At 38.4% G+C, this 14,289-nt stretch overlaps 2 protein-coding genes across 3 annotated transcripts in view; one reads left to right on the plus strand and one right to left on the minus strand.

Moving 5' to 3' along the window:
• pik3r3b (phosphoinositide-3-kinase, regulatory subunit 3b (gamma)) overlaps positions 1–14,289 on the minus strand; it is a 185,808-nt gene that overhangs the window by 67,047 nt on the left and 104,472 nt on the right. The window lies entirely within an intron of this gene.
• Positions 11,949–14,265, plus strand: LOC309513818 (uncharacterized protein). The gene is made up of 2 exons (XM_082189868.1): positions 11,949–13,125; positions 13,290–14,265. Exons 1-2 carry the CDS (start codon positions 12,255–12,257, stop codon positions 14,120–14,122), a joined length of 1,704 nt encoding a protein of 567 aa, XP_082045994.1. The 5' UTR covers positions 11,949–12,254; the 3' UTR covers positions 14,123–14,265.

Raw genomic sequence — 14,289 nt, forward strand, 5'->3', positions numbered from 1 at the left:
GAAGAGGAGAAGCACCAACATGGATCTGGGAATCTGAAGGATCTGGAGAGATTCTGTGTGGAGGAATGATCTCTGATCTCTTGTCAGTTATTCTCCAAACTCATCAGGCATTATAGGAGAAGACTCAGAGCTGTTATCTTGGCAAAAGGAGATTGCAAAAAGTATTTAATAAAAGGGTTTCAATAATTGTGGCCAACGTGTTTTGGAGAAAAACATTTATTTCATAATGTGATTTTCCCCCCACTTTCAATTCTTTTACTTCAATGAAAGGTTAGAATTTTGCACATTTTTTGAATGAAAGATCACAAGGATAATCGATGCAGATTTATTTTTTACAGCCAATTTTGATCATATTTACCAGGGGGTTCAATAATTGTGGAGGGCACTGTATAAGAAGGAGAATCATAGGGCTTTGGAATGATTTGTGGGTGATAACACGAATAAAATAATTTAAATTTTTGTGTAAAAGTATCACTTTAACATGAGTGACTTACAGACAAATAGATGGAAAGCATGGACATGAGAAAAGTGAAATACTGTGGGAGATCTTATCTGAGTTCACTTTGTCTGACAATCACAAATTTTGCACTATAGCACTGGTTATAAAAGGTCATACATTTTACCAGCGGAAAATATTGACAATTTGTATTGATGTTTGATCACCAGGTGGCTCACATTGATAGCAACAGGAGTCAGATTGCATTTTTTCATTACTTTTACAGAGTTTTGGGCGGGAGACAGGAAAATCAGTGTAATAAAATGCAATCACCCGAGCAATGCAGCTCCAAATATTCCTTTAATGATATTCTTTCATTTGTGTTCGATGTTAAAATGTGAAATGACATCAGCTAATCTTAAAACAAGCAGTAGTGCAAATGAGGCACAACCTAAATGCCTATGAGCCAACCAAAATGATTATGTATATTTTGCTTTGGATCTAGGGACATTCAAGGTTGTCCTGGCATCTTGACTTGACATCTGCTCTTGGTCTGTCAGGTCTGGATCAGAGGCTGAAGACTGAGGCATCTTTAATTGAATTGAGCAATTGTCTTCAGCCAGCAGGTCTCTAAAGCAAAGCGGTTTCAAAGGTAATTGGTACCATTTAAAGAAACATGATTTATGAAGAGACAGTCAAGCAAGGCTGGAGTCAATCAACAACTTATGCAGCTGTTTACTAACAGATTATAAACTTTATCTGAATATTAATTGGAATGATGATATGCTCAGTCAGTAGTCATAACTGATTTACTGAAAAGCAAGTAAATATAAGGATTACCGGCTACCGACTGTGCTGCTTGGTTTTAAATTGTTGATTTACATGACGGGGAAAATGTTTTTCCTCTACACGGTGTATAAGCTAAATGAAGAGTGTAGAAATAAAAAAGAAAAGAAAAGAAATTAAAAAAAAGAAAAGAAAAGAATACAATGATATACAATAAAAAAATAAAATAAAAAAAAGTTAATAAAAAATAATAATAATACCTATGCAAGAACAATGATAAACGATTCTAAGGATTAGAAGCCTGGAACACATAAATTATGATTTGTCATAATTATGACAAAATATGTGATATTATTGTTAATTGCCCAAATTTGTGCAGTACAATAATAATATCACAATAATGATTGGTTTCTGTCCTTTAATTTGTCATTTTTAAAAGCATCCCCCCACCTCCACCGGTACTTCTGTACCTTCTGTATCAGGTGCTGGTGCAACATCTGTACTTGTTGGCAACTGGTGGCAACAGTACAGCCACTCTAATATGTTAGTCTGGAGCCCTGCCTAAAGACATAATAATCATTAGACTATGTCCCGGCATTTTAATTATGAACCCATAATTCATCATGATATAAGGTCCTGCACCTTCTTCTAATAACTATCAACAGTCAACACGAAAAACTGCCCTGATTGGATTCAGAAGAAGCCTCTTTCAATTTCTTAGAAATGAAATCCAAACTCATTAGCACAGGGAGAATCCCTTTAGCCAACCATGCAGAATTCCCCTATAACAGCCAGTCAGATTAAGACTCTAGAGCAGGCCTAAGACCATGCACCGTGGAGCTCCAGCGCTGCCTTGCTAATTCAATAAGAGAGCCTTGAGCTCCTAGATCTGTAGCCTTTTCCAACACTAACTGCATTTGGATTTGCATTACAATGTTGCAACCGATGTCCAAAGAACAACCATTTAACGCAACCTCCAAATCTATATTCATGTGCATGTGAATGTTGAAATACTGAGATAATCATAATTTTACTCAGTACACTGTAAAAAAATAAATAGCAATTTAACTGTAAAAGACTAAAAATGTGACAGTAAAATCCTGTTTATAGTTTAACAGTAAGTTCCCGTACTATATACACACAAACACACACGTACGCGCATACACACACACACACACACACACACACACACGCACGCACGCACGCACGCACGCACGCACGCACGCACGCACGGGTAAATTATATTATGCATTGCATTACATATTATTTCATATATACACAGGCAACAGGCAGCCTCTTTTGAATTCATATTTGTGTTTTATCTCTATAAAGGCAAATGATCAAATGACCAGAAAAAAGAGAAACAAATAATTGTATCTTTGTTTTTTGTTACGGCTTATGAGAAAAAAAAAAAAAACATTTCATATTTGAAGGCTATTCCATTGATCAAATAAACTTTGTTTAAATATAAACTAATTTATATTAAGATTTAACTTTATATTGTTTACTTTTAAATACATAAGTGTATTCAATAGCACATTTATTGCTTTTGTAAATAAACATAATATAGTGATGAAATTTTGCTGGTACAGTTAATGGCTAATGAAATTTTGATATTGTGTAAATTTAAGGGGACAAGGATGAAAATTAGCCAATCCGGCTAAATCTGGTAAAAAAAAAAAAAAAAATGTTCCTTGTATTATTAATGTGTATTGTCCCTGATTAAATAAACAAACAATAATCAATAAACTATTTAGCCCAGTTTATTTAGGCCAATAAACTGGCCTAAATCCACCCTGTCCTCAACAGGCTTACACAATAAACAGAGCAAGACATTCTAAACTCTAGGACTAATTGATACATGGCTGGGTGTGCTACGTACTGTACAACAGAAATAATGGACAGGATATTCTTCTAGGCTCCTCATGAAGTGAAGCCCGCTGGGGATAAAGTGTCTCTGTTACATCACCAATAAGCCATTCAATAAAGAGTATCGTGTTGCACATTCATGGCAGAAGCTGTTGGCGATGTCAGACCCCACGGGGAGAGGTTTTTATTTTGAGCTCGACTGCTTCTGTGATGCTAAATCAGCACACTGCCTCCCAGGCCTTTGTGCTTAGTCCACATCAGATGAGAAGAGGCTCTGTCAAGAGTTATCTTACAGTTCTTACATAATCACATCAGCAGAAAGGATGCAATGCTTTCAATAATTTCACAGGTGAGGAAGCTGCGTGTTTGAATATAAAAGCACTACTGTGTTACATATTAACTGTACTACAGTAAACCACACTTTAAATGCATGTTTTCTTTTGCATGTCTTTGAATTATTTAGCGAAATAGGAAACCAAGGTGCCGCTATTTTAAAAAAATAAAAATAAAATAAATATATATATATATATATATATATATATATATAGCTCAAACACTTTAAGAAATGTAATAAAACAACATACCGCACAAAATTTGCATCTTAAGCAACATTTTCAGACATTTTACTTTCAACCCAACTTTCAACTGATTTCAACCCAGTAGGATTGTCATCTGAGGTGAAAACCTCTGAACAGAGTCATGGCCATTTGGTCATATCCATGTTATTGGTGTGTGTGTGTGTGTGTGTGTGTGTGTGTGTGTCTGAGGACAGCAGGTATGAGAGAGACAGCTGGTCTAAGCTAAGGGCTGTATGCCAGTCTGCCAGATATGACCTCATGCCCTCGCTCCATAACCAGGATGAGATGTGCATATAAATTTCCCTGAATGTATACCAGACTAGTTTTACTACACGCCAGGTTTGATTTTTGCTCTAGTTTATACCAATATACACATTTTTCCTTTTTTAACTTAAAATTATAATAATAATAATCAAAATAAAGTAAGAAAAGAAAAGGAGAAGAAGACATTTATCTTAAATAATAGTAATTTTTTACATTTGAGCATATGAAAGGTGAGTTGTTTTACTACTACAACCATGGAATCATGTCTGAATGGAAGTGCAAATGGTTCTTTTTGGTGTTTTAACTTTTTTGACTGGTCGACATTTAATATTACAGGCTAACAACAACTTATTTCCCTAAGGTAAAACTAAAATATGAAGAAAAACGTCATCAATATCAAATACTCAAACAGCATAAAACCAGTATTACTACTCCTTTGAGAGCAAATTTCATTACCCATGCTCCTTCACAAGGGGTCAGGGGAATATATACAGACCACACTTGAGGATGTATGCATGTGTGTAGGGGTGTTTATGAGGTTGTGTGAGCGAGGTCTCAGGGGCTCTGTCTGTGTATGCGTGTGTGAGGCTGAGATGTCATTGTGTGCCTGCTTCCATCTTGCCACCCTGACCATTACGATCCCTCGGCTGCCTATAAACCTTTCCCCCCCGTGAGAGAAAAGGTGAGGAAGCTGTTTTATTGAAATGTGAACAGAAATTAGAGCTGTTTCTACACATCTCAGCTCAGGACAATATCAGGGCTCATTTCACATCTTCATACGGGCTAACCTTGACCCCCTGCTCTAAGGGATTGCTAAAGGCCCATAATGTCACGCCATTATTCTCTGCGGGCTAGAGTGAGATGGTATCGGCGACAGTGCAGATGACCTGATAAACTGTGCTGCACACACTGCTCAACCACATAAAAGCCATAAAACCCCAGCCCGAGGCTGAGCCTCATAAATCACGCCGCATTAGGGCCTCAGTCACAGCGGACAAAGTCTCCGCTGCTCATTTATGCGACGCTGATCTGAAGTTCTCGTGCTACTCATATCTTGCTAGTTTGTCTTTCATCTCTTCACTCTCTTGCCCCTCTGCCTCTCACATAACACATGTATGTCATGGCAAACATCTTTTGACAGCTTGCTCCCATCTCACCCTTCATCTCTTCACATGCCAGTTTCTGACACGCTCACATGATGATGTCAAACCTAAGGCTCATGGGTTTTAAGGCAACTTCCTGTCATTTATATTTTAGGCTTCAGTGTTATTCTATGTACTACAGGCCAGGGTTATTATTGCTAACTAAATTATGCTAAAATCTAACTTTTGTTTAGCTTGTTTTTAAAGCAATGTAAAGTTTTCCTAACAGTTATTAAAATATAATGTAATGTAAAGTTAACTTGATGAAACATAGAAAAGTAAGTATTTTATGTTCTTCCCCAGTGAGTATGGGAAATTCAAACCGAATCTGTACTCAAATTGAGCTTGACACGCTTGCACTTCTCTTAGTCTCTCTCTCTCTCTCTCTTTCTCCCATTTGCTCGATCATCCACATTCCCAGTGGAAAAGAGTTATACAAGGCCTTGTACTTCAAAAGGCAGTGCTAAAACTGGAAGCGAGGCAAAACAAACAGATGCAACAAATATATACATTAGAGTTGACACATGCTGATGAAACTGACTGGAAACACCCTGAAAGCCGCAGATGGTTTGAAAATTTGCAATGGAACACATAGCCTCATTTATGACTGACCGAAAGGCTAGGAGTATTTTTTGTATTTTTTTATTAAATCTAATAAGCACATGCATGGATACAATTACAATAAAGTACCATGGTATTAGCTTAGAAATTTTTTTTGAGTTTTTTTTTTTGCCGATTTTATATTGCCAAGCCATTTTTTTTTTACTTATCCCAATACAAATATATTATAATATATAATAAATTATAATAATAAATTACACATAGTTAATAAAACTATACAGAAATGGAGGAATGATGGAAAATGATGGCATTTAATGGCAAAACATTACTGATTGTTGTGTAATTATCGACCAATTCTTACTGATACTACCAGGACTTGACAAAACCTAATGTGTGTTGGTCAGTCAGATCAATTTACCTAGCTGACAAGTTAAAAAAGTTGGCACAAAAATGTCAAATGTTTAAGCTAGCTTGCAAGACATTAAAACCATGTAAATGATCAAAAATTGTAAGATATAGTGACTTTCTCAGACTACATTATACAAAAAGTGTCTAGTATGTCCATTACAGTACACGTGTACATAAAAACTATTTGTAAAATCAAAGTCTCAACACAAAAGACATCCGATTGGGGACGACAATCACTATGTCCTTTGCATCCCCAAAATCACATTCATTGATACTTTGCTCTTTCCTGGCACATACTTAATTTCCTCAGGCACAGGGATTTCTCTTTGCCAAGTTGAAACTAGGCAGTTTTTTTTTCTAATTTCTTTTCAGCCAATTCCCTTTGTTGGCAAAGTGCCAGTGTATCTGCATATGACATTTATGCATGCGTGCGAGTAATTTGTTATATTAATTGGTCCGGATTGTCTCTCCAACTCTGCCCCTGAAGAGACAGAGCAAGACACAGAGAAAATAAAAAAGAGGAGGGGGGAGAGGAGGGGAGAGAAAGAGTCAAGGTCGAATAGCTGTGTGTTAGGATTTATATGCTTTTTATGGTGGTATAAATTCTTCTGTGACATGCACTTACTCACATTCACAAATGCACAAACACACGCTTACTCTTTTCATGCACTACTGTCCACTGGACCTTTTATAAGTCTGTATGCGCAGTTGTTTGCAATCAGAATGTTAGGAAATTGTTTCTTTTGTCTATATGTAAATCGGATCAAATAAACCCACATGCGTACAGCATATGATGTCATGGCTGAGCAAACACATAATTGGATGAGAGGCAATGAAGTAAGTAGTAAGCTGACGACTGCGGAAGCGATGCAATTCTTAGTTCATTAAGTGCGCACACAAAATTTCTACGTAAACATACACAAATTAAGTACGTACAGTCCATGCTAAGCAGTCTGCATGGTAATGAGCTTTGCATTTCTAAAAGAGACAAACCCTGAGCTTGCCCTAACACATATTCTGACCTGGGGTCAGTCACCATTTACACAATCAGACCAAAGCTTTTAGAAATCTTAGCTAAGACCTTTAAACAGCAGCCTCACTGGTTATGTGTATACCTGACACGCATAATGCATTGATGGTTTTTGAGTCACTGTTTCAAAACCACATATCATATGAGAGCAGCTAAGCTGGCAGAGAAAAGTTCATGTGTGTGTAAGCGAGATACACAAGATACATAAGGAGAATTACTGCCAACAGAAAGGACTATCAGGCCACCGTAAAAAGGATTTGTTTTGCATGAAAGCAAAGTTATTGTTATTAAAATCATCTGCTCATTTAAAAAAAAAAAACAGCCTTGAGGTAGAGAAAAACACATGAAACCAACCTAGGGGGAAATAAGAACTGCTAATGCACAGCTACCGATAACAAGACAAACATCAACAGTAAAGTATCTGTGCCCTTGGCAGTGTTGTACCAGGAAGCACGTTCTAGGGTTCTCATGAAGTGATGGTGAATAACTGCATCCTGGGTATTCGCAGTGCCAAAAAGTGTTCTCATCCAATAAAATGATTGTAAAATAAACATTTAAAGGAACATTTTGGCTATTTTGAACTAGCAGTATTGTGCATTTTACCCGTTCAAATGAAGCATTCATGCAGATGCACTAGATATATATTTCTCTTCGAATTTTTGCAGTATAGCACTTTAAAAATGTTAACACGACAAATCAGAGTCTCTTTTGTCAGTGTTGGATGGTTAGTTAGTGTAGAACATGACAGTGTCAGGATTTTTATCTATGTGTAGAGGTTATTCCATCATTCCTAATGTGTGTAAAATATTGGGCAGACAGTAATGAGTCTTCTGGCGTCTTGCCTGTTCTTTCCACACTGGCCATTTCGTTTCAAATATTTGAGTAAGATTAGGTGGCATATCGCCAGAGGAAATGATTCACAATGTGTGATTGTGCGTGTGTCTATGGGGGTTTACTTTGCTAAACTTTAGGGACCAATTTAGATGTTAGCTATCTGATACAATCTTCATTTGGGGATATTCAGGGAAAAACAATTAATAAATAAAGCAATTTTTTAACTTAGAAAAATTGTAAGGCTTGGTTTATCACATAATTAATACTCAACAGTCCCAGTAGACTTTCCTGATTTAGGTCTTAAATGTAACTTTTTTTTATTTTTATTTTTTTTAACTTATATTTTGAAAATACCTGCATGTTATTACAGCTGTAATTAATTCATGTAATTACATTTGTAATTACACTGTTGACCCTTCCCTTACACCTTAACCCACCCTTAAACCTACCCATACCACCACACCTGTCCCTAACCTTACCCGTATCACACCTCAATAGCAGCAAAAGTGTATTACAATACAACATGAACACAATAAGTACAATGTACTTATTTTTTGATGTAAGTACATAGTACTTAAAGCTACTTAATATAAAGTGGGACCAAAAATATTATAATATTTATGTATTTATATATTTATACATTAATAGATAAATAAATACATTCTAATTTATATTGTATACATTATTTATATTTTTTAACATTATAATATTTTTAACACCCCTGTCAAAATTCTTCTCAAAATGCTACAGAACAGGTATTTAAAAAAACGTATATAAACAAATACAAAATTATATATATAAAAAATACCTGAGCATGACATTCTTATCCAGTTAAAGTTCATTATTAGATCCTTGAAAAGAAAACAAATAAGTAAAAAGTGAATATGCGCCATGTCCACAATTAATATTATGAACCTTTCCTGTTTTTACAATGCAAATGTGCAAAGAATCTAGTACAACGTCACACATCAGCTGTGGCAATTTTTTTGTCCGGACCACCTTATCAACAGTAGGAAAACTAGCTAAACAGCTTAAGATCGACCACGTCATATTAATCAGTGCTTGATTTGCCCTGTGCTAAGAGAAGGCAGGGGATCCTTTAAGGAAGATTAATGTGTTTTAGAGTGCAACTGAGGCAACCTTAATGAGATTGCTATCTCTTTAATGAAGAAATGGTGTAATCAGAGAGAGAGAGAAAGCCTGGGAATGAGAGAGAGAAAGGGGGAAAGAGAGGGCATCTGCTCCTTAAGCATCAAAGCTCAGTTGAATTATTCCACGGCGTATGAGGACTGCTTGACGCTAATACCACATTAAATATACAGTAAAAAAAGTAATCCATTATATATAAAATATCATGAATAGTTCAATTATTCATCATACCTGACCTCATCTATTCTTATGTTAACTGCCCACTCTTAAGACTTCAGCTCTACGACTGCCCATAATGACCAGGCTTGAGGCCTGTATGACCAAGCAGAATGCCAAATTTGAGCTTGTGCTTGCAAATGACCCTAGATGGATGAAGACAGAGCAAGGAAAAAAAGGGCTGTGGAACAAAGGCCACAGAGTGAGCAGCTCAAAGATTATTACATGGTACATTGAAGCATGTGATTGTGTGCAGCTGAGAGGCTGCGGAAGAAAGCACTGGTCATTTTCACAGGGTCATCTGGGACACCGGGTCAGCCAGTGGGGAATTCCATGAGGCTGCAACATGACCTCAGGAGAGAACGTGTGCATGTGCGCTTGTGTATATATGGAGGTTAAAGTCAGTGCTTGAGGGCATGACCGAGAACAGCTTTGAGTGATGGGAAACGAAAGCTATAGGAGGGACAGAGAAACATATATATAGAGAGAAAGAGTGACAGATATAGATCTGACTTTTCAACACAACATCATCAATGAGTACTCCCTCGGCCAAAACAAATTATTTTATTTATTTATTTAAATGTGCCAACTCAGCACATTACTAAATGAGAAAAAATGAAAGTACTCAACCGGGGGGGGGGGGGGGGGGGGGGACAGCATGCCGAACAGCAACTCTGTCGATCTGTTTACAAAACCCAGTGTGCTGCTTCACTACAAGTGTTTAACTTTGGCATATTGATCAGCTAACAGTGTGATTCCCCATCATAAACATACATGGCATACACAACTCTAAGTTATAATAATCCTCAATGGGAACCCTTTACAATAAGGTTATATTTGCTAACATTCGTTAATTCATCAGTTAACATGAACTAACAATGAAACATACTTTCAAAGCATTTATTAATCTTAGAAATTAATCTCAATTTCAACATTTACTAATACATAGTTCAAATAAAAAGTTCCATTTGTTAAAATAATTTTAATGGACCTGAGCTGACATGAAGTAACACTGAACAGTTGTATTTTATTAACTAATGTTAACAAAGATTAATAAATATTGTGAGAAATACATGACTCATGTTAGTAAATCTTAGTTAATGTATTCGTTAACTAACCTTAAAGTGTTACCTCAATTTCTAATCACACTGATATAAATTTCATTAATACATTGTTCAGTATTAATAGAAATGCACATTTATTTTAGGGATGCAACAATATTACATTTCTGGCTGATAATTATTATGCCATGGTCTATAACCAATAAAATTTAAATTATGTACAACTTTGCCTCAATAAATTACAAATAAAACACTACAAACTTTTAAAGTGAATAACCTCATCCATAGTTTATTTCATACCTAAATATTTCGGCTTGTCTGCCATCTTTTAAACTGCAATAACATTTCACAATATTCCTGTTCTTACTCTATGTTCAGTCAAATAAATGCAGCTTCTGTGAGCATGAACAGTAGTGTGCATTATAAAATGCTAGAACGGAGCAAGACTCACACGTTCAAAATACTCTAAAATGTGCATTTCTTCTGTTGTTTCTCCATAAAGAAAAAGAACTGAAGTCCCCGACAATGACAGAAAAACTCCATAAGTGTGGTTGTGACCTTTCCTAAACTGTATTTGTCACACTCTTCTCTCAGCTTTCTTGTATTTGCCTACTTTCCGTTTCTTTTCCTCTCTCACTTTCACTCCAGAGCCCATGCTAACAGCCACAGTGAATCCATCAGCATTTGACAAGTGCAGTCATCCAAGAGAGAGTGAGCCTGACGTGGCCCCCAAAAGATTGCTCTTTAAACGCAATGTTTTGCCAACAAACTTTACCAAGCTGGAACACATTAAGGCCAAACTGGAGAGCTGGAGGCACAGGAGGGGTCAGTTGTTTGCTAAAGCACTCCAAGTACATTACTGCCTTCCTCCAAAAAGCAAGTCATACATAAGTTGATGGGTTATGATGTGAATAGATGTGTTCTAACCCATTTTTTTTTTTTTTTTGCTCTGGTTGCTCTTTTGCATTTTGTATAAAATCTCACTTTGAGCTGTGAAGAGGTTCACTACTGTGCCATCTGTGCCTTCTGACCCCTGTTAATGTAGCCTTTAGTGAAAGAGATGATGAAACCATTAGGAAGGAGAGTCTAAGCTTGCAGTCTCTGCAGATTCTGAGTTTATTTATCCACACAAATCTAAAAGGATGCTCGAGGGCTAGCAGTACTGTGCATGTAAAATATGCAAGTGGAATAAAAATGTTTAACCTATTATACTACCATTCAAAAGGTGCAAGAAAAGAAAGTAATAGGCCACTTTTATTTAAAGACCCATTATATTGATCAAAAGTGTCAGTAAAGACATTTATAATAATCAATTTCAAATAAATGCTGTTCTTTTAAACTCTCCATTCATCAGAATAAAAAATATCATGGTTTCCACAAAAATATTAAACAGAACAACTGTTCTCAACAGCACCTATTCAGCATATTAGAATGATTTCTGAAGGATCATGTGACTAAAGTCACCTCATCACCACATCTACTCACAAATCAGGCAACCAACTGGACCTGGTTTACACACGCAACTGCACCACAGAAAACATCCTGGTGACACCTCTCCACGTTTCAGATCATTTCCTCATTACTTTCAGTCTACAACTCTCTACCCCTGCACCACCACCCCCACCACCAGTCACTTTCAGACGAAACCTGCGCTCACTTTCGCCCTCCCATCTTTCCTCTGCCGTGTCATCCTCCCTTCCCCCACCCTCACAATTCTCATCTCTGGATGTGAATACCGCAACGGACACCTTATGCTCCACTCTAATCTCTTCTCTAGACATTATCTGCCCTCTCTCCTCCAGGCCAGCACGCGCTACTCCCTCTAACCCCTGGTTATCTGAGGTTCTTCGGGAACACCGGACCGAACTCAGGGCAGCGGAGAGGAAATGGCACAAATCAAAAGACGCATCTGACCTGAGTATGTATCAATCTCTCCTCTCCTCCTTTTCTGTTGATGTTCATGCTGCAAAATCCTCATACTTCCACAACAAGATCAACAGCTCCTCCAACACACGATTACTCTTCAAGACATTCAACTCTCTCCTCTGTCCACCTCCACCACCTCCCGCCTCCTCCTTAACTGCTGACGATTTTGCGACCTTCTTCACCAACAAAACAACAGCTATCAGCAGTCAGTTCTCAGCTCCACACACACAGGAACCCAGACCGACCCCTTCCACAGCCAATACCCCTCTGTCCTCCTTTTCTTCGCTAACCGAGGAAGAAGTATCTACACTTCTCCTCTCCAGTCACCCTACCACCTGCCCGCTTGACCCCATCCCCTCACACCTTCTACAAGCCATCTCTCCCACACTTCTACCATCACTCACACACATCATCAACTCATCCCTCCACACTGGAACCTTCCCTACAGCATTCAAGCAGGCTCGGGTTACTCCACTGCTCAAAAAACCAACGCTAAACACATCATTTGTAGAGAATTACAGACCTATCTCTTTCCTACCATTCATTGCGAAGACACTTGAAAGAGCTGTCTTCAACCAACTAACATCCTTCTTGTCTCTAAACAACCAGCTGGATGTCAACCAATCTGGCTTCAAGAAAGGACATTCAACTGAGACTGCATTACTGTCAGTCACAGAAGCCCTACGGATCGCAAAAGCTGCTTCCAAATCTTCAGTCCTCATTCTCCTGGATCTGTCTGCTGCCTTCGACACGGTGAATCATCAGATCCTTCTGTCCACCCTCTCATCACTGGGCATCACAGGAACTTCACTCCACTGGTTTGAGTCCTATCTCACAGGTAGGTCCTTCAAGGTCGCATGGAGAGGTGAGGTATCCATCAGCTGACCACAGGGGTTCCCCAGGGTTCAGTTCTTGGTCCCCTCCTCTTCTCCATCTACACCACATCACTGGGACACATCATACAGGCACACGGTTTTTCCTACCACTGCTATGCTGATGACACACAGCTCTTCCTCTCCTTTCAACCAGATGATCCCACAGTAGCTGCACGGGTCTCAAGCTGTCTGGCGGACATCTCCACATGGATGAAGGAACATCACCTGCAGCTCAACCTGGCAAAGACTGAGCTTCTCGTCCTCCCTGCCAATCCATCTCTACAGCACGACTTCACCATCCAGCTAGAGTCATCATTAATCACCCCATCAAGATCGGTCAGAAATCTTGGAGTAACGTTTGATGACCAGCTGACCTTCACAGATCACATTTCAAAGACAGCTCGATCATGCAGGTTTGCACTGCACAACATCAGGAAGATCAGGCCTTTCCTAACTGAGCATGCAACACAACTTATCGTCCAGGCCCTGGTCATCTCTAGGCTTGACTACTGCAATGCCCTTCTGGCTGGACTCCCAGCATGTGCAACCAAACCCCTACAGATGATCCAGAATGCTGCAGCTCGTCTTGTCTTCAACGAGCCCAAGAGGGCCCACGTCACTCCTCTGTTCATCTCTCTGCACTGGCTACCTCTAGCTGCTCGCATCAAGTTCAAGGCACTGACGCTTGCTTACAGAACTATCACAGGCTCAGCTCCCTCCTACTTTCACTCACTCCTACGAGTCTACATCCCTACCAGACACCTACGATCGGTCAACGAGCGACGTCTCGTGGTTCCATCACAGAAAGCCACAAAATCACTTTCCAGAACATTCTCATTCACAGTTCCATGCTGGTGGAACGCTCTCCCCACCCTCATCCGGAATGCAGAATCCCTGACAACATTCAAAAAACAGCTGAAAACCAATCTCTTCCGTGAGCACTTAACCTTAAAACATCACTTATCAGGCTTATGCTACTCTGAATAATACCTGAACTTCGTATTTTGAGCACTTCCTGCGTTGTTGTTGCTTTTGCCTCTTTATGATGACTCGCTGAATTTAGTCCTAATTTGTAAGTCGCTTTGGATAAAGGCGTCTGCTAAATGACTAAATGTAAATGTAAATGTAAATGTAAAGTAACAGCTGCTGATAAT

Source organism: Leuciscus leuciscus (genome assembly GCF_965113295.1).
Source record: "Leuciscus leuciscus genome assembly, chromosome: 14".
Taxonomy (NCBI): domain Eukaryota; kingdom Metazoa; phylum Chordata; class Actinopteri; order Cypriniformes; family Leuciscidae; genus Leuciscus; species Leuciscus leuciscus.

What these genes read in the sequence shown, in the direction of transcription:
- LOC309513818 (XM_082189868.1), top strand. Translation starts at nt 12,255, where the DNA reads ATGTATCAATCTCTCCTCTCCTCCTTTTCTGTTGATGTTCATGCTGCA. An exon ending in CTTCAAGGTCGCATGGAGAG is followed by an intron (nt 13,126 to 13,289) that starts GTGAGGTATCCA and finishes CCTTTCAACCAG; the next exon opens with ATGATCCCACAGTAGCTGCA.